Consider the following 23,787-nt stretch of genomic DNA (forward strand, 5'->3'; position numbering starts at 1 on the left):
GTAGCCCTTATTGGGCCCTGGCTCTCTTGTGGTCACCCCAGACCCCACTCCATCAATACTTACAGCAAATTTCTGAGGAGGGATGACAGAAATGGCCAGAGGGGTAAGGCCCTGGATCTGTCCTCGCAGCAGTGCTGAAAGAGCCAGGTCTGGGATTCCAGCTGTTGAAGCAAGTGGGATGGGCATGCAAACATTATCTTACACTGGCCTTCACCAGCTAATCCCAAGGTATCCTACCATAGGCCTTCCCCAACACATCTCCAACCTCTTACCTAAATGACTTCTCAGACTCCCACCTTAAGAATTCCAGAGCAGTCCTCCAACCAGTCCATCCATGGTGTGGAAACCAACCCCTGACAACCAGCAGCAGCAGTGGCCCAGTCTCCCTACCTGCTATTGTACCAATTTCGGTGAAGATCTCAGGCCCCCAGTTACTGACGGGGCCAAAACCACCAGGCAGCACAAGGCGCTGGGCCAGAACCTCCAGTTGCTCCTCAGAACACGGGAGATGCAGGTTGCCCAGGAAGAGAGCTGCTTGGCTGTGGAAGAGTGGGAAGGGAGAAGGATTCAGCCATGGTGATAAGGGTCCGTGGTCATGAGCTGATGGTAGAAATGGCTTCAGGTGAGATCCCTTCCTCCATGGGACCACTTCTGCATGATCCTTCCCTCCCCAGTGAGCCCATCTTTCCCTCAGCACCACCACCCACACCCTCCTCCACAGGTGACCTAAACTCCCAACTGCTGATATGCTGCAGCTCCTCTGGCCGAAGTCCACAGAGCGTGTAACCCAGTGCAGTCAGGTGGAGGAAGTCCAGGTGGCTCACGTGCCGACCACTCTGCTTCAGGAAACTGGAGACCACAACCCGGAGCTGGGGTGGGGGTGGAGGCCACAGGATAAGGAGAGAAGTCATGGATGGGCAACTGTTTAGGGAAGGGACAAGGGCTACTGGAATTTTTATTATTAAGACCTGAAGATCCAGGCTTCTCTGGTGGCACAGTGGTTAAGAATCCACCTGCCGATGCAGGGGACATGGGTTCGAGCCCTGGCCCAGAGAGATCTGACATGCCGCAGAGCAGCTAAGCCCGTGCGTCACAACTACTGAGCCTGCACTCTAGAGCCCATGTGCCACAACTACTGAGCCCTCGAGGCAAAATGCACCGCAATGAAGAGTAGCCCCCGCTCGCTGCAACCAGAGAAAGCCTGCGCACAGCAACGAAGACCCAACGCAGCCAAAAATAAATAAATAAAATAAATAAATTTATTTTTTAAAAAAAAGACCTGAAGATCCAATGGCCATGGAAAAGGTTGAGGATCCAAAAAAGAGAAGGATGGAAAAAAAGAAGGCCAAAGGGAAAGGAGGCAGAAGGAAGTATTATGTGTCCAGGGCCTCAGAGTGAATAAATCACAGAGCTCCTAAGGCTACTAGTATGGAGTATTAGGAAAAGATAGAACGAATGGCCAGGCAGGATCACAGGAAAGAAATTCCTTGGGCTTTAGATGCCCTAGAGGCCTGTATCTGTGGGATGGGTGTTTGGAAGTTGGTAGAGAGGAGAGAAGATGTTACCTGGATGGAGCTCCAGCCGTCTATCTGCCCCAGGGTGCTCAGCACACCCCAGTCCACCAGGCTCAGCTCCTGTAGTTCCCTCTCTCCTAGACCTATTAAGAGCCGACCCAGCTGCAGGATCTGCTCAGGACGGAATCCCCAGGGGGGACCCCACAACTAGAGAAAGAGAGGAAGAGTGTGAATGGAAGAAGCACTGGATTAAGAGTCAGAATGCTGGGTCTTAGTTTTGCCTCTGACCTTAGCTGTGTAACTCTGGGCAAATCACTTGCCTTCTCTGGGTCTTTAGTTTCTTCAACTGTAAAATGAGAGGACTGGATTAAGGTTCCTCTGACTAAGGTATTATTGAAAGACTCTGGAGTCTCGGTAGTGAAGAATAGCAGACTCTAGTCCATGAGTTCTACACTCTTACGTGCACCAGACTCTTGGGGTTTGGGGGCGGGCAGTGACTGTTAAGATGCAGATGCCCAGACCCCATCCTCAGAGATTCTTCTTCCATGAGTCTAGCATGAGATCCTCGAATAAGCATTTTAAAAACCTGCTCCCTAGATGATTTTGTTACACGCTAAAGTTTGTTAACCACTTCTCTAGGCCCTCTACCCATTTCACTAGCTTCCTTCCATCAGTATTCATCCCCTCTGACTTCCTACTCAGGATCCAAGCCCTCTAATTCTTTTATCTCCTATGTCCCCCACCCCTCACCCAGCTATCCATCCCCTTGTGTTCCACATCACACCCAACCAGCTTCCTCATGTTATTCCACCTCCAACCCCAACTGAACTCTCCATCACTAACTTGTTTTGCTTTGCCCATCGCTGCCCGGAGTTCCTCAGGCCCAAGTCCTGGGTCTTCTGCAAACAGTGCTAGACAGTCCTCAAAGTCTAAAAGCTCCATCTCTGCGATCTGGGTTGCAGACCAGGCTGATGGGAATGTTCCCCGTACATCTGCACAATTTGGCACAGGTTCTAAAGGGGGAAGGCAGGGCCAGGGGGTCAGTGTAGTACTAAAAGTATACCCAGAGAGATAGCTATAGATGGAATGACCCCCCCCCCAACCTTTGAAGGACAGGGCAATATGGGCAGTATGGCTCAAGGGATTACTACAGTGTGAGATTTATAGGACTCGATATTAGAACATGTGACTGGAGAGGACAAGCCCCTCATTGTATAGATGGAAGGCCGACAGGGTTGCTAAGCGACTGAGTGGAAGATCTAGATTGGAACCCAGGTCCCTAGCCCCACAGTGTCACCTTCCTCCATCCTAAGAGTCTTCCCAGCAGAGAGCTCCATGCTTAATCAAGCCTAGAGCTGAGTCAGCTGTTAACAGGGATAAAAAAGCAGGAAAAGGGGAGTCCTGGGCTAAAAATATAATGAGTTATAAATTCCCAGAGCTGTAGAACCCTAGAACTAGAAGAGACCTTGAAGATCATCCCTCACACCTCTGTGCTTTATAGGTTAGAAAACCTCAGCCTGGAGAGGTTATACAAATCTGCTCAAAGGGCGCAAATCTGACCGCATTGTTGGATACTCTTTCCTGTACACCATGCTACACGTAGGGGAACGTGGGGGGTTTCACCTGGTAGATCCTCTGCGGTGGGCCGCACAACCCCAGCTACCAGGGCTGCTTTCTTGGCAGTGAGCTGCGGCCCTGCACACAGCTGTCCAGCTCTGCTCTGCTCCCAGCTCTGCTGCTTTTCTAGGAGCCTCTCCAGGGTCTCTGGGCCCAAGGCCTCCTGGGTGAGAAGGTAGAAGGAGGGTGGGCAGAGCCGGGCAGGTCAGGGCCAGCTGCTACAGCTGTAATTCCAAAGTCCTGTCTCTTTTTAGCAGTCTCCCCCTGCTAAATTCGGGCTTCACACCCTTTGCCCTCAACGTCCTTGGTCTTAGCTCCCTGGAACCAGCTCCCCAGTCCCCTCTCTGCTCTTACCCCCTCCCTTGTTCCTTCACCTCACCCTGGGGATCAAGGAAATAGCCTTGGGAGACAGAGTGAACACTAGGCGTCCTGCTTGCTCGACTTCATCCTGGCTCCATAACTCTGGTTTCCTGAGGGACAGAAAGAAGATCAGGGGTTAGGATGCTGAGTGAACTGTGAGGAGAAGGAAGAGGAAAGACATGCTGGGACTGGGGACTCAGGGCTCCAAGGACCTCAAGCATATTGAATGGGCTGCCACTGATGAGGGTGGTTGAGAGGGTGGGTGAAGGATGAGTTAGAATCTGAAGTTCCCGGAGGTCCGTACCCAAGAACAGGCTCCTGCAACAGCAGCCATCCCAGCTCTGTGGCAAATGGCTCTCCTAGGCAGATGCCCTGCAGCTGACTGAGATGGGCCAGCAGGATCTGTAGGGGGATCCGTCGTGTGCTCTCTATCCCCAGGAATCCAACCAAGGGACCCAATGTCTCCAGCACTTCCCTTGACACTGTTGTCTCCTTTGGAGCCTGGAGAGGGGCATCAGGCCTTGGGACAATGCACCGCTGGCTCAGAGGACCAGTCTCTTTGATCAAGACACCAAGACCTTTGACCTTGCCTCCCTCCAGCTCCCAACCCAAGACCCTATGCAGTTCATTGCCATTGTTCACTTTTCTAAACAACGAGCCCAAATAGGAGCAGGCAGGAAGACTGAGAGGTGGAATCCAAGGAATTCCTTATACTCCAAGGGATATGGACAAGAAACATGAAGCAGACTATCAAGGAATAGAACCCAGAGGTAGATCTAGGGGCTAAGGCCTTGTAGACAAAAACCTGTTTGGCAGCAAAAGTTCAGGTCTGGGCCTAGAAGACAGAGAGCATTGTCTGAGTGGTAAGAATGGCCCAAGCTACAGTTCTGAGTCTCATGGTATGGACTCTTACCAAGTCTTGTAGTGCCCTTTCTGCCAGAGCTGCCCGGTGGAGTGGGGTCAGTGCCAACAGCTGCTCTGGAGTGCCTCGTACCAGCTCCACCACCAACATAATGGATTCACTGGACAGTCTGTCCATCAACCGGGCCCTATAGCAGTTTGACAGTGGGGGGACTCAGAATTGAGCCAAGTTGAGAAGGGACCACAGAATGCCACATTGCCCAGACAAGAGGTAACACTAGACCAAACACTGTGGCCCTGGAAAGGAAGCCCCAGATCCAGTTCCCACCACAGTGCTTGCAGGGAGAGAACAAAGGGGGTGACATATTTCCAGTCTTCTTGAGAAGAAGTAACAAACAATCCTACCTCATCTAATGGAATCAAAAGCCCCCAATATTAAGTATCACTAAGCCCCCTCCCCCATTTTATTAAACACTGAGGTTCAAAGAGAACAAATGGTGGGGTCTTACTCTCAGTTCCTGTTTTCCACAGTACCACCCTTCCTCTACTTATTGTGAGAAGGTCCCCTCTTGTTCATATAGCACTATACAATTGACAAAGTTCTTTTAGGTGTTATCTCATTTGATCCTATGGCAAAACCTGGGGGTAAGAGAGGTGTTTTCTCATCTCTCTTTCACAAATGAGGAACTCGGGTCTTCCAACTCATGGCCCAGGATCTTTCACCTCATCCAGGTCTTTGGGATTCTAAATTATCTCCAAGAACCATTATATTTAAATAGATTTGAAAGGCATTTTTTTAAAAAGCCATTTTGCCAAAATATCAGAAGTGACACCATGTACTCTATCTAGGGCTGCCAAGTCTGGAACTGGACCAAGTCGTATAAAAGCCAAAATCTGTGGGAAGGTCTATAAAAATGTAAGGAGGAAGTCATCTCCCAGAAAGACCAACGCCAACTTTTTCCTACTCTGACTTACAGTTCAGTTGGCAATGGGGTGAGCATGGGGGTAAAATGGGAAAAGAAGCCTGTGAGTGAGATACTCATAAACTCCTAGAGTCTCTAGTTTAGGAGCCGCCTTAGGTTCATCTAGTCTTCTCTCTCCTCATGCATACTTCAATCTGCTCTACAACATTCCTGCTATGGGCCCATCCAGACTAGGCTTGAATAGCTCCAGCGGCCAGGAACTCACTACCACAATTTTCCTCATATTGTGTAAAAATCTGATTTACCTTCACTGGTACTAGTCATGCCCAGTGGGGCAATTCAGAAACATGCCAATCTATTTTCTATTTGATAGCCCCTGGAGTACTTGAAGGTTTCTATCACATGCTTCATACATTTTCTCTTTACCTACTCCTCTGAATATATTGAGAACACAGTGCCCTAAGCAGACTACATTCCTGTAAGGCAGAATTGAACCATTACCTCCCTCATTTTTTTTTTAATTTTTATTTTTGGCCATGCCATGTGGCTTATGGGATCTCAGTTCCCTGACCAGGGATTGAACCCAGGCCACAGCAGTGAAAGCCCAGAATCCTAACCACTAGGCCACCAGGGAACTTCTACCTCCCTCATTTAAAATATTCTACCTCTACTAATGTGGCCTAGGTTATAATAAGATTGCTTGGGGACTTCCCTGGTGGTCCAGTGGCTAAGACTCCATGCACCCAGTACAGGGGGCCCAGGTTCAATCCCGGTCAGGGAACTAGATCCCACATGCTGCAACTAAGAGTTCGCATGCCACAGCTAAAGATCCCGCATGCTGCAACTAAAGATCCCTGCACGCAGCAAATGAAGATCCCATGTGCCGCAACTAGCCAAATAAATAAATATTAAATATATATATATATTGCTTGGCAGCTCACATCACAATGTTGCCACTCTCAGGTGCCCCATACTGGGGACTTGTTTGGGGAGCCAGTCAATACCTAGAGCAACTTTGTTTTTCGTTTTTTAAAAAATATTTACAAAAAAAAATATTTACTTATTTAGGCTGCGCCAGGTCTTAGTTGCAGCACGCGGGATCTTCATTGCGGCATGTGGGATCTTTAGTTGTGGCATGCGGTATCTTTAGTTGCTGCATGCGGACTCAGTTATGGTATGTGGACTTCTTAGTTGTGGCATGCAAACTCTTACTTGTGGTATGCATGTGGGATCTAGTTCCCCTACCAGGGCCCACTGCATTGGGAGCATGCAGTCTTACCCACTGGACTACCAGGAAAGTTCCCTTAGCACAACTTTGAAAAGAATCCTCTGATTTAGGCTGTAACTGATGTCAGGGAACCACCAGACAGAAAAACACCACCTCGAAGGTGTTTCCTAAGGGCAGATATTCTACCCCTCGTTGAGCCTTCTGAGAATCCAGTATCTCCAACTGTAGCCTTACGGTAAGTCCAGGAGTAGCTTGGTGTCCAGCCCACTCAGTTCTGGCCCCAGGGTTGCCAGCTCTGGCTCTGGCATTGTCATCCTCCTCTGTAGCTCTGCCCAGATACAGGTCCTCTGTAGGACAGGGTAGGGAAGCAGGTTCAGGACAGAGCTGAGCATGGAGGCTGGGTTCTATACCCAGAGTCCCCACCTCCCTGCTCCCACTAATGCCCAAGCACCCCTCTCACCAGGCTCCCTCGAACCCCAGTGGACAGTTGATAGAGCATGTGTACCACTTCAAGGAAGTCTGCCATCGAGTTGATCTGCTGCAGAAACTCACAGGACATGCCCCCTGCCAGAGTACCCAGAGCCCTGTAGATGTGTGAGTGGGTAGATGCTCATTCAACACGTGCCACAGCCTGTCTGCTCCTTGATATCAACATTCTCAACACAAGGACAGATATTCATTTACGGTAATTTACAGTTGGAGAAATATCTTTCCATAGATATTCTCATTGGCTTCCCACAACATCATCACTGTTTATCAGAGAAGAAAATAAAGATTTACAGAGGTCAAGTGACATTCCCAGCATCATTCTACTAGAAATGTGGTAAACTGAGACTAGAGCCACTTCTTCAGAAGCCCATGGTTCTTTTACTGTGGGTGGAAGTAAGGTGATACTTAACTCCTGATTATTCCTGCTTGGTCAGTGGCTCTGAAGGATTAATTAGCAAAAGTCTACCAGAAGCTTACACTGGGCCCGGCACTGTATTAAGTACCTTTTATGCCTTACCTCATTTAATCTTCACAACTACCTATAGGAAGGTACCATTTTATTTATTTATTTTTAAAATTTTTATTGAAGTATAGTTGATTTACAGTGCTGTGTTAGTAGGAAGGTACCATTTTAATTCTTATTCTACGGAAGGAAAAATGGAAGCTTGGAGAGGTTAAATGACGTGCCCAAGATCACAAACAGGTGATGGGGCTAGGACCTGAACCCAATCAGGATAGATACTGTGCTATGGAAGGGCAGGAGGGTCAGGGGAGGAGGAGCCAGAAGAAGACCCACAGGCTGAGGCTATGCATCATTGATCTTCATACGCCCGCTGCCCCACATATCACATGGTGCCTGGCACATGGTAAGCACTCAAAAAATGTTAGTTGAATTAAACTCACAGCTCAACACAAAGTTACTCACTGCAGATTCCTGAGGGTCAGGTTGGTGGGCACCTGCATCTTCTTCCAGAGAAACTGTGCCTACAGGAGAAAGAAGGAGGAGCCACTTCCCAGCAGAGATATTGCCCAAGAACCTATGATGCCTTGGACCCAGTGCTGCCTCTCCACACTGTGGGTCCCACCAGCCTCCTACTCTCCCAAATGCCCACTGCTGAGAGAGAGAGAGAGAGAGAGAGAGAGAGAGAGAGAGAGAGAGAAATGGGGCAATAGGGAGGAGGGAAAAAGAAAGAGCAAAGCAGGTCACATCATAAAGGATGCTAGGGATAATGTGCCGTATGTCTGAGGGATGGGTTAGGGAGGTGGAAAATATTGAGAGAAGGGAGTTCTGGGGTAGTGGGAAGAATTACCTGCTGCTCAGACCAGGGCAGCTCCCGGTAATGCCTTCGGTTAGCCAGAAGAGCAGCAGAGTCCAGCTGTAGCAGCTTTAGTGGGAGCAGAGGCAGCAAGCAGTCTGGCCAGGTGGTGGGGATAGGCTGCTGGTGGGGTGGGCGTAGCAGTGTAGTGATAGGTGAAAGGGTCTGGACTCAGGCCTCAAAGAAGAAGGGGAACCATAGGGGCAGGAAGGGACCAAAACTAGGATAAGGGTGGAATGGCATGTGCCACTCTAGCAGGGCACACCCAAGAGCCCTCACATAAAAAGGCAGTTGTGGTCAAGTGTCGCTGTTGATTATGCACCTGATGGACTAAACTTCCTCAGTCTCTCAGAGCCTTGGTCTCTTTATCTGAAAACAGGAGGACTGACCTGGAAGATTGCTCAGACCCTTGTGGCTTTGACATTCTAGGATTTCATGCTGTCCTGCAACTGGCCCTGGGGAGAGCTACGAATGTCTTGGTGGGCACAGAGCTAACTTGGACTCTCGGGGCCACTTCAGGGAGAGAAAGTGGGGCAGCACCAGCCATATGAAACAGCCCTGGGACATGGAGAGGAGCTCAGTCGGGAGAAACCACACGTACCTGACCAGGGATACACACAGCTGCACTGGCACCTGTTGCACCCATGTTTTTAACTCCATCTTTCACCTGCATGAGAATTGGCTGCGTGTATGTGTGTGTGTGTGTGTGTGTGTGTGTGTGTAAAAGTGGTGAGGTTTGAGGGGCCTTCCCTGGGCACAGGGAAGGTGCCCTTCTCCCAACCAGAGCCCTCATCCCTGATTGGCCATCCTCCTGCTGCTCTCATACCCGAAAGGTCTGCAGCAGTGCTGCGGTCTGGCAGGCTGAGAGGCGTGACAGTTCAGGGGCCAGGCAGGAACACGCCCCAGCCAGAACTCGCCTAGGGATGGCCTGGAATGTCTGGGAGCTGAGGCCTGGAAGCAGAGGGTGCAAGGAGCAGAGTTCCTCCAGGGACAGCTGAGGAGCAAGAGAGACAATAGGCCTGAAGAAGCCGGGCCAGGTGGTAGGGAAGAGGACAATCACAGTATAGAAAGGCGGCAGGTATGAGGGGAGCTGAGAGGGAGCCAGGGAAAGGGGGGGACAGAGCTCTGGGGGATGTTGAGAAGTTGCTGCTACTCACGTCACGCCTAGGGAGGAGCCGTCCAAGCAGTAGGACAGCCTATGGGAGGATGGGACAGGAAACAACAGCTCTCAGGTCCTGGCAGCCAGGTCCCAAGCAGGTCCCTAGGGCCCGCCCTCCAAAACTTCCAGCTCCCTCTCTACCACACCAGTGACCAGCCTGGCTCTGGGCTCTTCTTCATCTGAGGAAGGGGGTTGAGGGAGTCCTCCTTGGGACAGAGGAAAAGGAGGCTTCAGGGGGCCCGATGGTATCCTTGAATGTAATTCTCTTGACTGAGGTTCTGCAGGTGGCAGATGGAAGCCAGAGAGTGAGATAGGCCCACCTGGGCAGGTGTGACACTGGTTCCTTGCAGCGCAGGAAGCATGGCTCTAAGCTGGGGCTCTGACAGCTCCTGCAGGAAGCGGAGGCCCAGCTGAGGGAAGAGAGGGGCCCAAACTCGGAGCTCCTGGGGGCTCAGCACAGTTCCTCCAGATGAGCGCAACACCCCCAGAAGTTCATATGCTACCTGTAACCAGAGAAGGTCTGGGACTGGAGAGAAAAGACAGGTGAACCTTAAGCCTCCTCTCTAATCCCACATCTGGATTTCCCAGGGCCTGGATTATGGCTTGGAACCAGGGATGGGAGAGGAGCTGATTGGGTTCAAGACATCAAAGGATATGTTCAAGATGTCATAGACCAGATGGAGCAGGGTCCCGAAGAGGTGGTAACAGATAAGAATGGTCATGGAGTAAGGAATGAAGGTAGCCAAGGTGGGGCAAGGGCTGGCACCAACTGTGCTCAATCTTGGTTGAGATGACTGGGCACGTCCTCCACACAGACCACCCCCCATGAGAAGCCTGGAGTCTTGTAGGCCTGTGCCGAGGGGCTCACCCGTCCTTGTGGGCTGAGGGTCCCGTTGGCCGCACATTCCAGCAGCCCCTGTTCTACTGGCCCCATTGGATCGTTCAAGGGTACCAGGCTCTGCAGCTCCTCAGGGCTCAGGAAACAGGCGAGGGGCCCCAGCCTGAAGAGGGCATGAAGCTGGCCTTCACTGAGGCTGGTACTAAGGTTGGTACTAAGGCAAGGGACCATGTGGGTACATGGAGCAAGCACTCCGACCGCTAAACTAGGAAATGTGGATGCCACAGACAGGCCTCTCTCTTGGAGCCCTACACCGCCAGGGGCCACTGCCTACTCTCTTGCCCCTTCCTTTCTAGGACCCCAACCCATCATGGCAGCTGTACCTGCCTCTCCCCTGCTCTGGCTGTGATCACTGGTCCCACAACCACTCACCTGCGCACCTGCTCCTCTCCATCCTGGACACTCTGGTTCACCAGGCTGCGCAGCACATGTCGGGCGTGTCCTGGCCCAAGACCTGCCGCTGGCCAGCTATCCTCCAGGGCCTGGATCTGAGATGGGGCAGGTCAGCTCGTGTTGGGGTCACTGTGGGACTAGGAGACATGCCACTGACTCCCATCCCACCTATCAGAAAACAGCCCAGTCAAATAAAGGATCGTCCTCATACCTGATGAGGGCTGAGTTGCAGAAAGTTCTCCAGAGGCAGGTGGGGGAGCAGGGGCAACGCTGCCCATAGCAGCTCCTGGGGCCAGGCGGGCACTTCCCCAAACAGCTCAGGGGCCAGCAGTCGCCTTGCCAGAGCCTCCTTCTGTTCAGGCCTCATTCCAGGGCTGTAATTCCGGATGGCAGCCAGGCTGGGGAGAGTAATGGGTCTTAGACGTTGGCCCTGTTCCCTGGCTCTGTGCAGCCCTTTTGTCATGGACAGGAAGGAGACTCCCCAGTTTTAATTGAAGGGGCTTCTGTAGGTGGGGGGCATTGGCCTGACCCTGACAGGATCAGGAGGAGTGGTACAAGGTCCTTACACACTGTCATTGGCCAACAGGGATGGTGGGAAGCGCATCAGGTCGGAGACAGCCAAGAAGGGGATGAGTGGTGAGAGATCGATGAAGAGCTGGGAGGTGAGGCGCGGGTACCGCTGCAGCAGCAAGGCTGTCAGACGACCCAGGGCCTGCTCCTCAGATGGTGGCACCTGTGGGGGCACAGGAATGAATGCCGGCTCTGGGGATGCCCACTCTTCTGGCCATCTCCCCTGCTGAGTTCCTCCTTCTGCTAGAGCGAGCCCACTGCCTACCTGGTTCCAGGTGCTCTTGATTCCTAGATTTCCCCCGCCACCCTCGTTTCCTTCTCCCTCCGTGCCCACCTGCAGATGGGCCCAGGAACGATGCATGAGCGTCAGGAAGCCCTGAGCAGCCTCACTCTCTGCTGAAAGCACCAGCTGCTGGAGATTTTCTGGCGGCATGTGCAGGTATGCCTGGGAGTAGGAGGTCATGGTGGTTATGGCCTCATTGGGCAGGGACCTCAGGCCACAGCTATCACCCAGTCCATCCACATGCTGCCCCTGCCCCCCCCGCATCTGTTACCTGCACTAGAATCTGCAGGGCCCAAACACTCTTCTCCCTCTGGAGCAGATCCCACAGCACAGGCTGGTGGGGAGACAGACAAGATGCCAAGAGAGCTGTCTCCTTTTGTCCCTCCTGTGGCTTCCCCAGGCACTCCAACTCCACTTGCTAGAATGCTTGTCCTTCATCCGAAGCTAGTATGTGTGTCTGCTCAGATGTTACACTCCTTTAGGTCAGGGACCACATCTGCTATAGCCTTTCCCATGCCAGGCCCATAAGTGGCTCAGTAAACACTTGTAGATATGAACCAAATTATTACATTTCATTGGTCCCAGGACTCGAGAAAGTGGGCCCTAACATGGAGTAAGGAATATTTATATTCCCTACAGAACCTAGCAAAGTGCCTTACAAATAAGTGGAACTCAATGAATGAACTAAGGTATTCACATATTCCAGCCCCTTCACTCTACAGAGAAGAAACCGAAGCCCAGGAAAACCAAATTAAATTACTAGCTTAAAACCACACTTGTGGCATAGTTGAACCTGAAACCCAACTCTTCTGATTTGCAATCACCCTGAATTTTTCTCATTTCTGCCTTATCTTCCTATATTTTCCCAGTTTCCAATTCTCACTCTCTAGGGACAGAATTAGAGCCCTCTAACTTGATCCCTTTCCTTTCTGGAGCAGAAAGGGGGAAAATCAAAAAGTCAGGAAGAATAATGAGATAACATTTATTATATATTGTTTTTATATCATATACTTGTGCTAAGGCCACAGCATGTGTTATCTGATGTAATCCTTACAGCCACCCTAAAAACAGTGGCACCATTATTCTCCCTGTTTGTTTGCAGATGACAAAAATATTGCTCAGAGAGGTTAAAAACTTGTCCAGGGTTGATCACAGAACTAAGATGTAGACCCAAGCCTGTATGACTCCAGAGCTGTGGGCTTAACCGCTGCACTACACTACTGCCTCTCAGTAATGTAGTAGAGAATTCCCATGGAGGCCCTTCCCTCTGTTCCAGGAGCTTTCACCTTGGCAGATCACTCACGCTGAAGCAGGCCAGCAGCTCCATCTTGCTTAAATGAGAGCTGGAGCTGGCAGTGGGGTCAAAGTCCAGGGGGGTCGGCTGCTCCTCCTGTTCCAGGTACTCCCCGACTGTCCGCAGCACACTGCGCCGGCCCTCGGGGCGGAAGGCATCCCAGAAGGAGCAGTTGTCTGGGAGACTGGAGAGCATCAGGGCCTGACCCAGCATCCCCTGGGCCTCGTTCCCTCCGGCCCCTGGACCCAGGAGGAAGGTCAGCAGGCGCAGGAGATAGTGTAGGCGTGTGGGGTGGGCAGGGGCCGGCACGGAGGACTGACAGCGTGGCAGCTGGGACAGCATGCCAAGCAGGAAGGGGCCTGGGTTCAGGCAAAGTGGGGACGGTCCCAGTGGGGGCTGAGAGGGCAGAAGAGGGCCCAGTAACCCCTCCAGGAAGCAAGTATCATTGCCCCCACGACTTATCCTGCACTGGCCTGCTAGCCAAGGCCAGGAGGGCACCAGGGCCTCGTATATGGTGTCATTGGCACAGACCATCATCAGGAAGCTGCCCCCATCTGGGCAGCGTTCCCCACACGGTCCAGTGTGGCAGGGTGGGGAGGCTGTGACATCCGGGGTGGGGCCCTGGCACACATGCTGAACCCAAGCCTGGTTGCTGGGGGGCACAGCCTGCAGACTCGCCTTCCTACACAGCCGCTCAGCCCACAGAGTCTCGTTCTCCAAGAAGCAGCCCCAGAAGATCTCTGGCGTGACGGGGACAGGGGGCAGGCCTTCAGGGCAGCTGGTAGGGGGTGGGAGCAGGCCCGCACAGAGCCGCTTTACCAAGCGGCGGTTGGGACCCGACAGGGTGGAAAAGGAGAGGTCGTTACAGATTGCCTCCAGGAACTCTTCGGGAAACTGGTCATGGCAGGCCTGGAGCCAGCCTTGGGCACCTGGTGCCCATGAGACTGCATACCACACAGCTGTCTGGCAGATGGCAGCGGTGCTGGGAGGGGGCTGCGGGGAGACAGGCCTGATGTGCTGGCAGATGACGTAGAGGGAGAAGTTGGAAATGCTGTAGGGCAGTGCTAGGGCTTCGGAGTTCTCGCAGAGGGCCTCCAAAGAGATGGCCCGCCGCTGGCGAGGGCTGATGTGGGCTGAGGGCTGGGAAGTCCTGGGCAGAGGCACAGCTGTGCTCAGGCAGTGGAGGAGCGCGGGGGGTGGAGGTGGTGATCCAGACAGAAAGCCCAAAGCCCGCACATCCCAGGAGATATTGTGCCGGATGCCCCTGGATGCAGAGGAAGGAGCAGGCGAGCATCTGATCAGTTTACATGGCCTCAAGTTGAGACTTCTGGCCCCGGCCCAGAGCCCTGCAGGGAGGGTGGCAAGCATAGGCTTTTCCAAAAGTGAGGTCGCTGGGAGTACTGGTGTTACGGGTTTAAATGTTGGAATGGGGGGAAAGAGGAGAGAGATCTGTCCCGCCAAGTCACAAAAATCACCTAGGAGCTGTTGGAGTCCCTTCTGTCCACCCGGCCCCCTTCTTTCTCCTTTCTGCATACGCTTTTAGGCAGCTTAAACACAACCCTTGGTTGGCCTCAGATCAGAAAATCTGCCCAGCAACTGAATATGTCCGCCTGTGCTCTGGCACTGTTGTACTGAAACAGTAAGGGGTGGAGGAAGCCAATCCCGTCCTTTCGTTCCATACCCCATCTTTATTAATTAACATTTATCAAGCACCATGTGCAAGGCACAGTTCTAAGTGGTTTACACATACAGTATCAACTCATTTAATCCCTTGCAAAAACTCTGAGGTAGTTAACATTATCCATATTTCCCAAGTGGGGAAACTGAGGCATAGAATGAGGCTATAACCTGCCCAAGGTCACATGGCTAGGAAGAGGTAAAGCTGGGACACCAACCTCGATAGTCACACTCAAAAACCAGTAAACTACACCCCTCCCATCAGTTTCCTCTTCCACTCTGGAGGCTGATGACGTCCCACACCCAATCCCTCAGAACTCCTCTCCTGTTACTTACCACAAGAGCAGCTGCTGAAGATTGCCTAGGAGGGAAACAGTAAGGAAGAGAACTACCCCAGTCTCACCCTTCCTTGCCCTGCCACAGCCCAGCCCCAGACCCAGCAGCACTCACCTCCCTGGCACTGCCCATTGACATCAGGCTCTGGTTGCCCCAGAAGGGAAAAGACCTCATCCTGCAGGGAGTCAGTGACTCGGAGCAGCCCCTCCTGGAAGGTAGCATAGAGGGGGGCCCCCACTGTGCGCAGCAGACCTCCCCAAAGAGCCTCCTCAGAGCCCAGCTCCCCCACTGGGGTGAGCAAAGCCAACAGACCCTGCAAAAGGTGGGGGGCTGGCTCCCTCCCATCGAGGCCTGTGGCATTGGCGAGGTCCACGCTGGGCTGCACCTGCACCAGGGTCTGCCAGCGTGTGCCCTCTAACAACAGCAGCAGAGAAGGCAACCAGTCAGCTGCCAGAACGCAGTCAGAGGGCCCATCACGGGTGCATGGGGGCCGGGTAGGGCTAGGGGGTCCCCCGGGAACTAAGGCTCCCAGCAGCACCTCTGCAAGTCCACCCAGCACACCTGCCTGGTGCCCCAGGAAGTCCCGGGGGGTCTGCTCCTGTCCCAGCAGTGCCAGCACATCCCCCAGCAGCCCCAGCATTGGCTCCCAGTCTGGGCTGCCTCTCAGCGTCACTAAGAAATCATGGAGCCGGAGGGCAGGGGGCTGGAGAGGTGGGGGCTCTCCCACCGGTCCCTCCCCCATTCTCCCAGGCTCAAAGGAAGAAGAAATGTTGGCCAGGAATGCAGAGAACCGTGAGCGGCTGAGGGACCCCTGGGGAGCCTGGTCCAGAACGGAGAGCAATGACTTCAGGAGGGAGAGACCAGGGTCCAGGGACTGAGGCCCAGTAGGGACCAGAGTCACTGTAAGAAGAGAAACCAGAGATCACTGAAGGGGAAAAGCCTGGAACCCAAATTCAGCCCTGCCCTGGAGCCCAGTCCCTGCCTGGATATAAAGATGAGGTGAAAAAGATGGTGAGCTGAGTCCCTTTCAACAACCTACGGTAAGTCTTGGCCTGATTTCTTAACCCTCATTTTCTCCCTTAGCTCCAGTCTCCGCCCCTCTTCCTTGCCCCTTTATTTTTTCTCTAACCAGTTAATCTCTGCATTCTTAAGTCTCTTTCCAGCAACCATCCCCTTCATCCCCAGACCAGCTCACTGTTCCTCTCACCTGTACAGGACAGCAGCAGCACTGGGGCCCAGAGGCTCCGAGCCATGTTTCCAGGTAAGCGCTGGTACTAGAGGTGAGTTCTGGTTATTCTCACCTTGTGTGGGATAGCCAGGTGAGGGCAAGGCACTGCAGGCAGCCTGAGTCTCCACTGACACTGTAGTGTGGTCTTTCAGGAAACAATATCTGTAACCTGACAGCAGGTTTGTCACCTGAGCCACTGAATACCTGATCCTTTGGCTTTGGAGAGGGGTGTGCCTGTCAGAGGGACCAATGATAGGGGATCCCAGGGGGCCCTCAGAGGAACCCAGGGGTATAACTTCAGTTAGGAGCCAGGATGCAGATAGGAGTAGGCAGACATAGAGATGGAGCAGTTCTGGAGATCAGGAGTGTAATCTGGGAGGGTCTGCAGAAATATATATAAATAATATTAAATAAACAATAATAGAAATATAAGAGCAAAAGAGGGTCCAAAGGAGCTAAAAAGCAAGTAGAATTTGAGGGAATTGAAGAAGAAAGGGGGCCAGGAGAATGGATCTGGGCAGCCAGGTGTAAACAGAGAAGAGGAATGAAGACAAAGGTCTGGTCCAAGGATGGAGCATTCAGGAAGAGAGGGGCTTTTGATACAGTACCCAGAGCCACAAAACGTTAAAGAGTTGGGCAGGATTTCAGACATCACATAGACCAAACCTCTCATCTTATGGATAAGAAAATAGACACAGAGAGGAGTGACTTGCTCATTAGGCCATTCAAGTGTTTGGGTTTGCCCTCTTGCTCTCTTCCTGTGGCCCAGGAGAAAGCCCTTAGAAAATTCTGAGGTGAGAAAAGAAATAAAACAGATTAAATGACTATGCAAGGAGGCTATTCCCCACATGCATACACACACACACACACACACACACACACACAGAAACTACTCATAGATCGGAGAGATCCATCTCTCTGATCTGGTCAGGGTGAGAAGTCTTTTCTGCCCTCCGTTTATATATCCCCAAGGCCTTTACCTGACACCAGTTCTAAACAGTAATTCACCACAGGCTCCACTCAAACCATATTCTGTCTTTCTTTCCTTAGAACCCTTCTCTATTCTAAAGCCCAAACCCATACGTTCAAATCCATTATTAATGTGCCTCTGTCCTAGAAGGTCCATTTATGATCATAGAATTTTAGACCTGGAAAGGACTTGAAGAATCCTCTTGTAAAAACTTCTCATTTTATAGATGAGGAAATGGAGGCCCAAAGAAATAGAATACCTTGGCCCACGCAATCAAAGGAGGTGAGGGCAGTGCTGGGATTTTCCAAGGTGAGTCAAAAAGTTAGAACCAGTGAAATGATCTATTGCATCACTTTGCCAATATTTTCTCTTTGCTCATCAAAGGTACATCTAGTCTGAAAAGCAGAGAGGGGAATCAGAGGAAGAATACAGCCTGGGTTCCCAACAGCTTTCTAGCTCCTGGCTCCAGCCCATTCTGCAATCCACTTGAATTTCCGCCCTTGATTCTGTAACAACCCTCTTATAATAAATTCTCCTTTTTGCTAATAGGGTACCAAAAAATGAGATGGCTGGGTTCAAGTCCTGGCTCCAGCATATACTAGCAGTGTGTCCTGGACAGTTTCTAAACCTCTCTGTGGCACAGTGTTCTTTTCTGTAAAAAGGAGTAATACTAGTATAGAGTTGTCATGAGTATTCAATCTGATAAGGCATTTAAAGTATTTAGCACAGTGCCTGGCATTCATTCAAAAAGAGTAAGCACCCATTATGTGCCAGACACTGGTACAGAATAAACATTCACTAAATGTGACTATTATTATTAGACTAGCTCAATATGAATTCTTTTATTTGAAACTAAAGAGTCCTAATTAATACAGAAATTGTCACCAAGAAGTAGTGTCTTGAGTGAAAGACCTTTAGAACAAGTATGGAACTAGCTGAGTCAAGCAGAGTGGGGAACAATGAGGACTCCCTCAACCCAGGAGGGGAAATTCTTGGCACTCCACATGATGATGGAGCAATCAGGTTAAGCAATCCTGTGGCTGCCAAGGATTCAGACTATCTGCCAACTGAGGATGAAGTACTTAGGGTTTATAGCAAAGATGTCAGCCTCATTCAATGCAAGCAAGTTATTGATTATACTATGGTAAGGTTCAACAAAAGCAAGACAAGTTCCAATCCTCAGATAAGCAAATGGAAAGAGGAAACCAGAACCAACAAACTGAAATTATGGGGGTCCAGAGCATGATATTAATCATGTGTGTTGCTAAAGTGAAATGGATTAGATTGCTGGGGTGATTGGAATGCTCTGTGATCTGGCAATTGGAATGGAGATACTTGCAAGGAGCCAAAGGAGTTGAGAAATCTGAAGCATCCTCAATCTCCCAAATCAACCACAGGGCACCTTCTGTCTGATTAGAACAGAGGCCTCCCTTTGTAAAGTGCAATTGTTTTTTTCTCCCTTTTTGGTTTGCCTTTTGTAACTTAAATATAGATATATATTGCTCACTAAGGATCCAAGCAGTCCCCAGATCTCTTGCAGTTAGGTGGGGTCAGGTGATTAGTTCTGGCTAATGGATAGTGAATGACCAAAGAACTTAAGAGCTAGTGAATGATGCTCCAGCAATCTCTTCCCTGTTGAGGTAACCTAGAAACCACACATTGAGATGGCAGCGTCATAAGGCCAACTAGCCTAAAGCTCCAGATTATCACACAGCATTTAGAGTAAATTCTCATTTGTGAGTTCTGTTGTAGATTCCTCCGCTCACTAAAATTTATTTGTGACCCCCAAATCTATACCTATGGCATTTTCACAATCATTCACAGACATCTGCAGAGTGGTAAAAAATTTGAGTCGCTTGATGTGTACATCCCCAGCTGAGTTCAAACAAGGCAATACTCCTCTACAGCCATACCACCCTGAATGTGCCCGATCTCATCTCGCAAGCTAAGCATGCTCAGGCCTGGTTAGTACTTGGATGGGAAACAAGGCAATATACTCCACCTTCTTCTCATACTGTAAATCAGTGTCCTTTTCATGATCTATTTAGTGCCACAATTTTAGCATTTTTGTGCTTTTTGTTGGTGAATTCACTGTTTAAAATGGTCCCCCAGCTTAGTGCTGAAGTGCTTTCTAGTGTTCCTAAGCACAGGAAGGATGTGATGCACCTTACAGAGAAAACGTGTGTTTGATAAACTTTATTCAAGCATGAGTTATAGTGTTGTTGACAGAGGTCAATGCTAATGAATCAACAACATATATTAAATAAGGTGTCCTTAAACAGAAACACCTTACATAAAACACCATACATAAAAAAAGTTATGCATCCATCCATTGATATTTGACAATGTGAGTGATAATTGAAGATCAAGGTGTAAACCATGTTCCAAAATAAAAGCTTAATAGAAACCATATGTGAAAAAATTCAATTGTATCACAATATCTAAATCCTAACTTCACTTCCAAAATGCTCCTGAGGAAGCTTCATACCTACCTGGCATAGAGTCTGAATCTCTTCCTTGACTTGAGAATACGGGTAAAAGTTATAGCAGGGTTATTAGATCAGGGCAAGGATAAAAAAGAAGCTGGAGGAGTAATGGATTCATTGCCAGTGGGGCTTGATCCTCAGACCTTAAAATATTTTTATTTAGGCAGAAAATAGTTTGGTTTTGTTTTTGAGCAGATGTTATCACATGGCTCTGGGCTGCTGGAAAGATAATTTGGGGGAAAAAACAGAAGGAGGTAAAATCACTGTCTTCATGGAAGTTATTTATTATTTGGGGATCTTATGGGGAGCTAGTTAGAACTGGCAGGGATCTCTGTCTTGTTCATTCATTGACATATCCAAACACCTATAACAGTGTCTGGAACATAGGAACATAGGAAAAATTCAAATTTGTTGAATAAATTCCATTCTAATAGAATTGAAACGAGATCATTTTCTTTAAGGAAGGAGTTAAAAGAATGAGGCAGCATGCACAGGCCATTCATTTGAGAAGGTTAGCTATAGAAAGTAGGAAGGGATCAATCATCACATAGCTATAAAGCAGTGCTTTTTGAAACTTTAATGTGCATATGTAACACCTGATTCAACAGGCCCCGAGGATGGGACCTGAGATTCTGCACTTCTAACAGCCGATTCTGCTGGTCCTCAGACCACACTTTGAGCAAAGCTAAATGATACTGCTCAATGAGCATTTACTTTGTGGATAGCACATGTAAGATTTATTAAATACTTCCTTATTCTGTTTTATTATATTTATTGTATTCTGATTGCTGGGTTCAGTGGGTGCTCCAATCCAGATCTTACTGGACCATTCCTTTCTTGAAATTCTAGGGACATTACTCTAGAATGATTATCCTCCTGTCTCTTCAGTTCTTCCCTCTCACGCTTTTTTCTGGCTCCTCCTCCTCTTATCGCTTAAGTGTTCCTGTTTCCCAGGTTTCTCTCTCCAGTCCTCATTTCTTCTATTTGTACTTAATGGAAATTCTTTGTTATCGCTAATTCTATTTGATTCCCTTGGGGTTTCTAGGTATACAATTGTGTCTAAAAATAGTATTTGTAGTTCTTCTTTCCCAGTATTTATTTCTTATTATAAGATTTTAATACAATATTATATATTGACATTTATTTTTAAAACATTTTTGTTTTGTCCCACATTTTATGGGGAATGACTAAAATGCTTTTCCTTGAAACATAATGTTGGTTATTGGTTTCAAATAATCTTTTCTTACTTTATTTTAAAAATTGAGATCTAATTCACATAAAATTTACCATTTTAAAGAACACAATTCAGTGTTTCATGTATTCCTCATACATGTGTATGTTCATACATGTTAAGGACTCAATAAGTGATAGAATTTTTAATAATAAACATGTCTAAAGACCTGAGTCATCCAACAATGGAGCATGATCCCCTCTAGATAATAAGTCACCAGTTACTAGAAATATTAAAACATTGGATAATCCCCTTTCAGTGACATTCTATATAAAAGGTGTTCCTACTTTGACAGGAGATAGATTGACTCTAAAAAATCTGTGGGACATACTGATTTGCCCCGCCCCCTACAGAACAGAATCACTGCCCTCAGAAAAGGCAAGGAAATGGAATAAAGGGACACTCTTTTGGCACAGAAACAGGTGAAAATGATGTTTGATTGAAGTTAATGGTGCCCAGGAGAAGCAATGTTCTTAGAGTAGCAATGGAAACGACAGTTCTCAATTAGTTACACTCACAACTCCTGGGGTCTCCTTACCCCCAACCCCCAGGGTCCTGTACCCACCAGTGAGGGAGAAGGTGAAATTAGGACTCTAGAAGGAAGTAGATGCTATAGAAAAGGTGGGGGCTATAGTGACAAAGCCAAAGAAAGAGCAAGACTCAGGAGCTGTGGAAACGGTAGAAAGCCAAGGACCATGGGCCTCACTGGCATCTGAATTTTCACCTGATCTTATATCTTTCAGTATCCCCTATGTCTCAGAGACAGACAACTGTACAATTATCAGCAGGATTTATTAGACATTTATACTTTGAATTCTCCATTTACAACACTTCCCTTCATTAATTTTTGCCAAAGATAGCGAAGCCATCTGCTGTCAGCTTTACTTGTCTTCAAAATTCATCAGTGCCTGCACTGTAAAGAAACAGACTGTGAAGCTGGAGAGCTAAGAATATTCAGAACATACAAATGTTTGGTGAAGACCCTGTTTTTCTGGGTTCTAGGTTTCCACTCAAATTTTTACTAATCTTTACTCTAAATTAAGCCACATGAGTCTGTCCTCTTTGCCACAGATGAATTAATCAGGATTAAAGAAGCCATCTTGCTACCTTCGCTGCCCTTCCACCGTTCTCCCCAGGACAAATGGGGAGGCAGGGCTGAGGACAGTTGGAAAGAGCAGGATAACAAAGCAATATTCGAAGTAGGCAAAGCCTGTCTGACATCCTGCTCTAAATTCCATGTTCCAATGTTATAAATTCCTCTTATGGCTCTCCTGTGCCCACCACACACACATTCCTCTTCTCCCATTGATATTTTCACTTTGGGTTGACTTCAGCTAGGTATTAGGAGAATAACACTAATCCACATTAAATTGTTAAAAAAAAATTGCCCCTAACTCTTCTAGTTTTTGTATTTTTAGAGGGAAAATTCATTGATCCAAATTAATCTCTAGGTGGTGAAATCTCAAATGAGAAATTTAGGGAAAATAATTTTGAGCAGGTAGTTCTCAGCTTAAATCAAACTTTACTATTTATTTTTAGAGAATTTTTTAAAAATTAATTTATTTTATTTATTTTATTTTTGGCTGTGTTGAGTCTTCATTGTTGCATGAGGGCTTTCTCTAGTTGCGGCGAGCAGGGGCTACTCTGTTGTGGTGCACGGGCTTCTCATTGCGGTGGTTTCTCTTGTTGCAGAGCACGGGCTCTAGGTGCGTGGGCTTCAGTAGTTGTGACACATGGTCTCAGTAGTTGTGGCTCATGGGCTCTAGAGCACAGGCTCAGTAGTTGTGGCGCACGGGCTTAGTTCCTCTGCAGCATGTGGGATTTTCCCGGAACAGGGCTTGAACCCATGTCCCCTGCATTGGCAGGTGGATTCTTAACCTCTGCACCACCAGGGAAGTCCCAACTTTACTATTTTTTTTAAACATTTATTTATTTATTTGGCTGTGCTGGGTCTTGGTTGTGGCACACTGGATCTTCCCTGCGGCGCGCGGGCTTCTCTCTCTAGCTGTGGCACGTGTGCTCGGTAGTTGCGGCACATGGGCTGTTGCCCCATGGCATGTGGAATCTTAACTCCCCGACCAGAGATCAAACCTGCGTCCCCTGCATTGGAAGGCAGTTTCTTAACCACTGGACCACGAGGGAAGTCCTAAACTTTACTATTTTAATCACATATTTTCTCTGCATAGGCTTGACTCTAGAAGGGACTGAAAGGAAGAGGAGTTTGTAATTCATAAACCTCTTGAGGACAGTGGGCACTTGTGGGCTTTCTGCTGATTGTCTAATCCCCATAGCTATTGAACTTGAGCCTGAGGCCCTTACTGTTGAGGTCTGAAAGGTGACCTTCAAAGAGAAGAAACATGTACAAAAGGGGGCTGGCTGCCCAAATAGAGTGAGAGCCCACCTTATCCTAATTTCCAGCAGCTGGAACTGGATACTCTCCTCTTGGGAAATAAGCTCTCAGACCTAACAGGATTTAGGTGTCCCCTACCAGAGAAGCAGGGTTGCCAGGTCCTCACTAGGTTAGAAGAAATCCGGACATATGCCCAGAATGTGACATACCAAACTGTGAATTTGCCATTTTTAGGTGTAAGGTGGAAATTCAGAGGCTGAGGTGCCAAAACAGCAAACACCCTTCTTCTCCCCAGTTATATATGCTACTCCAGTGGACTTAACTCCTGGTCTCCACAGCTGCCCTAAATCCATACCTGCAAACTCTTGCAACCGCTTACGCTCCTCTAGGTTATACTGAAGCTTTTCTAGCAACTCAAAATATCGGAAGAGTGAATCCCTAGGCCAAACAACACGTTCATCCTGATCCATATCCATTAGCCCAGGCAGATTCTGGTGCACATGAGTCTCCCAGTCCAACTGACCTGGAGGGAGAAATGCTTCTCAAAAACATATCTAGATTCGTGGAAGTTGGATAAAAGCTGATAAACTCTATGGGGGCAGGC

At 49.0% G+C, this 23,787-nt stretch overlaps 1 protein-coding gene across 2 annotated transcripts in view; it reads right to left on the reverse strand.

Annotated features, from left to right (window-relative positions):
- The window catches only part of LOC131753746 (stereocilin), a 30,031-nt gene that overhangs the window by 465 nt on the left and 5,779 nt on the right, over nucleotides 1–23,787 (reverse strand). The window contains exons 1-27 of one of the 2 annotated variants that reach the window (XM_059059446.2): nucleotides 16,126–16,361; nucleotides 15,033–15,818; nucleotides 14,919–14,943; nucleotides 12,915–14,169; nucleotides 11,883–11,945; nucleotides 11,663–11,773; nucleotides 11,325–11,491; nucleotides 10,970–11,156; nucleotides 10,738–10,853; nucleotides 10,336–10,468; nucleotides 9,788–9,970; nucleotides 9,466–9,504; nucleotides 9,135–9,302; nucleotides 8,910–8,975; nucleotides 8,303–8,428; nucleotides 7,918–7,976; nucleotides 6,964–7,087; nucleotides 6,738–6,850; nucleotides 4,405–4,540; nucleotides 3,796–3,992; nucleotides 3,511–3,601; nucleotides 3,138–3,294; nucleotides 2,358–2,527; nucleotides 1,566–1,721; nucleotides 727–869; nucleotides 391–539; nucleotides 64–161 (exon numbers count right to left, since the gene is read on the reverse strand). In XM_059059446.2, the coding sequence (XP_058915429.1) occupies nucleotides 64–161; nucleotides 391–539; nucleotides 727–869; nucleotides 1,566–1,721; nucleotides 2,358–2,527; nucleotides 3,138–3,294; nucleotides 3,511–3,601; nucleotides 3,796–3,992; nucleotides 4,405–4,540; nucleotides 6,738–6,850; nucleotides 6,964–7,087; nucleotides 7,918–7,976; nucleotides 8,303–8,428; nucleotides 8,910–8,975; nucleotides 9,135–9,302; nucleotides 9,466–9,504; nucleotides 9,788–9,970; nucleotides 10,336–10,468; nucleotides 10,738–10,853; nucleotides 10,970–11,156; nucleotides 11,325–11,491; nucleotides 11,663–11,773; nucleotides 11,883–11,945; nucleotides 12,915–14,169; nucleotides 14,919–14,943; nucleotides 15,033–15,818; nucleotides 16,126–16,171 (5,064 nt within the window). In that variant the 5' untranslated portion in view covers nucleotides 16,172–16,361. Of the gene's footprint in view, nucleotides 1–63; nucleotides 162–390; nucleotides 540–726; nucleotides 870–1,565; nucleotides 1,722–2,357; nucleotides 2,528–3,137; nucleotides 3,295–3,510; nucleotides 3,602–3,795; nucleotides 3,993–4,404; nucleotides 4,541–6,737; nucleotides 6,851–6,963; nucleotides 7,088–7,917; nucleotides 7,977–8,302; nucleotides 8,432–8,909; nucleotides 8,976–9,134; nucleotides 9,303–9,465; nucleotides 9,505–9,787; nucleotides 9,971–10,335; nucleotides 10,469–10,737; nucleotides 10,854–10,969; nucleotides 11,157–11,324; nucleotides 11,492–11,662; nucleotides 11,774–11,882; nucleotides 11,946–12,914; nucleotides 14,170–14,918; nucleotides 14,944–15,032; nucleotides 15,819–16,125; nucleotides 16,362–23,787 lie in introns of those variants that run through there. The other variant, XM_067029150.1, reaches the window with a different exon arrangement.

This window comes from Kogia breviceps, chromosome 3 (genome assembly GCF_026419965.1).
Source record: "Kogia breviceps isolate mKogBre1 chromosome 3, mKogBre1 haplotype 1, whole genome shotgun sequence".
In the NCBI taxonomy this organism is placed as follows: domain Eukaryota; kingdom Metazoa; phylum Chordata; class Mammalia; order Artiodactyla; family Physeteridae; genus Kogia; species Kogia breviceps.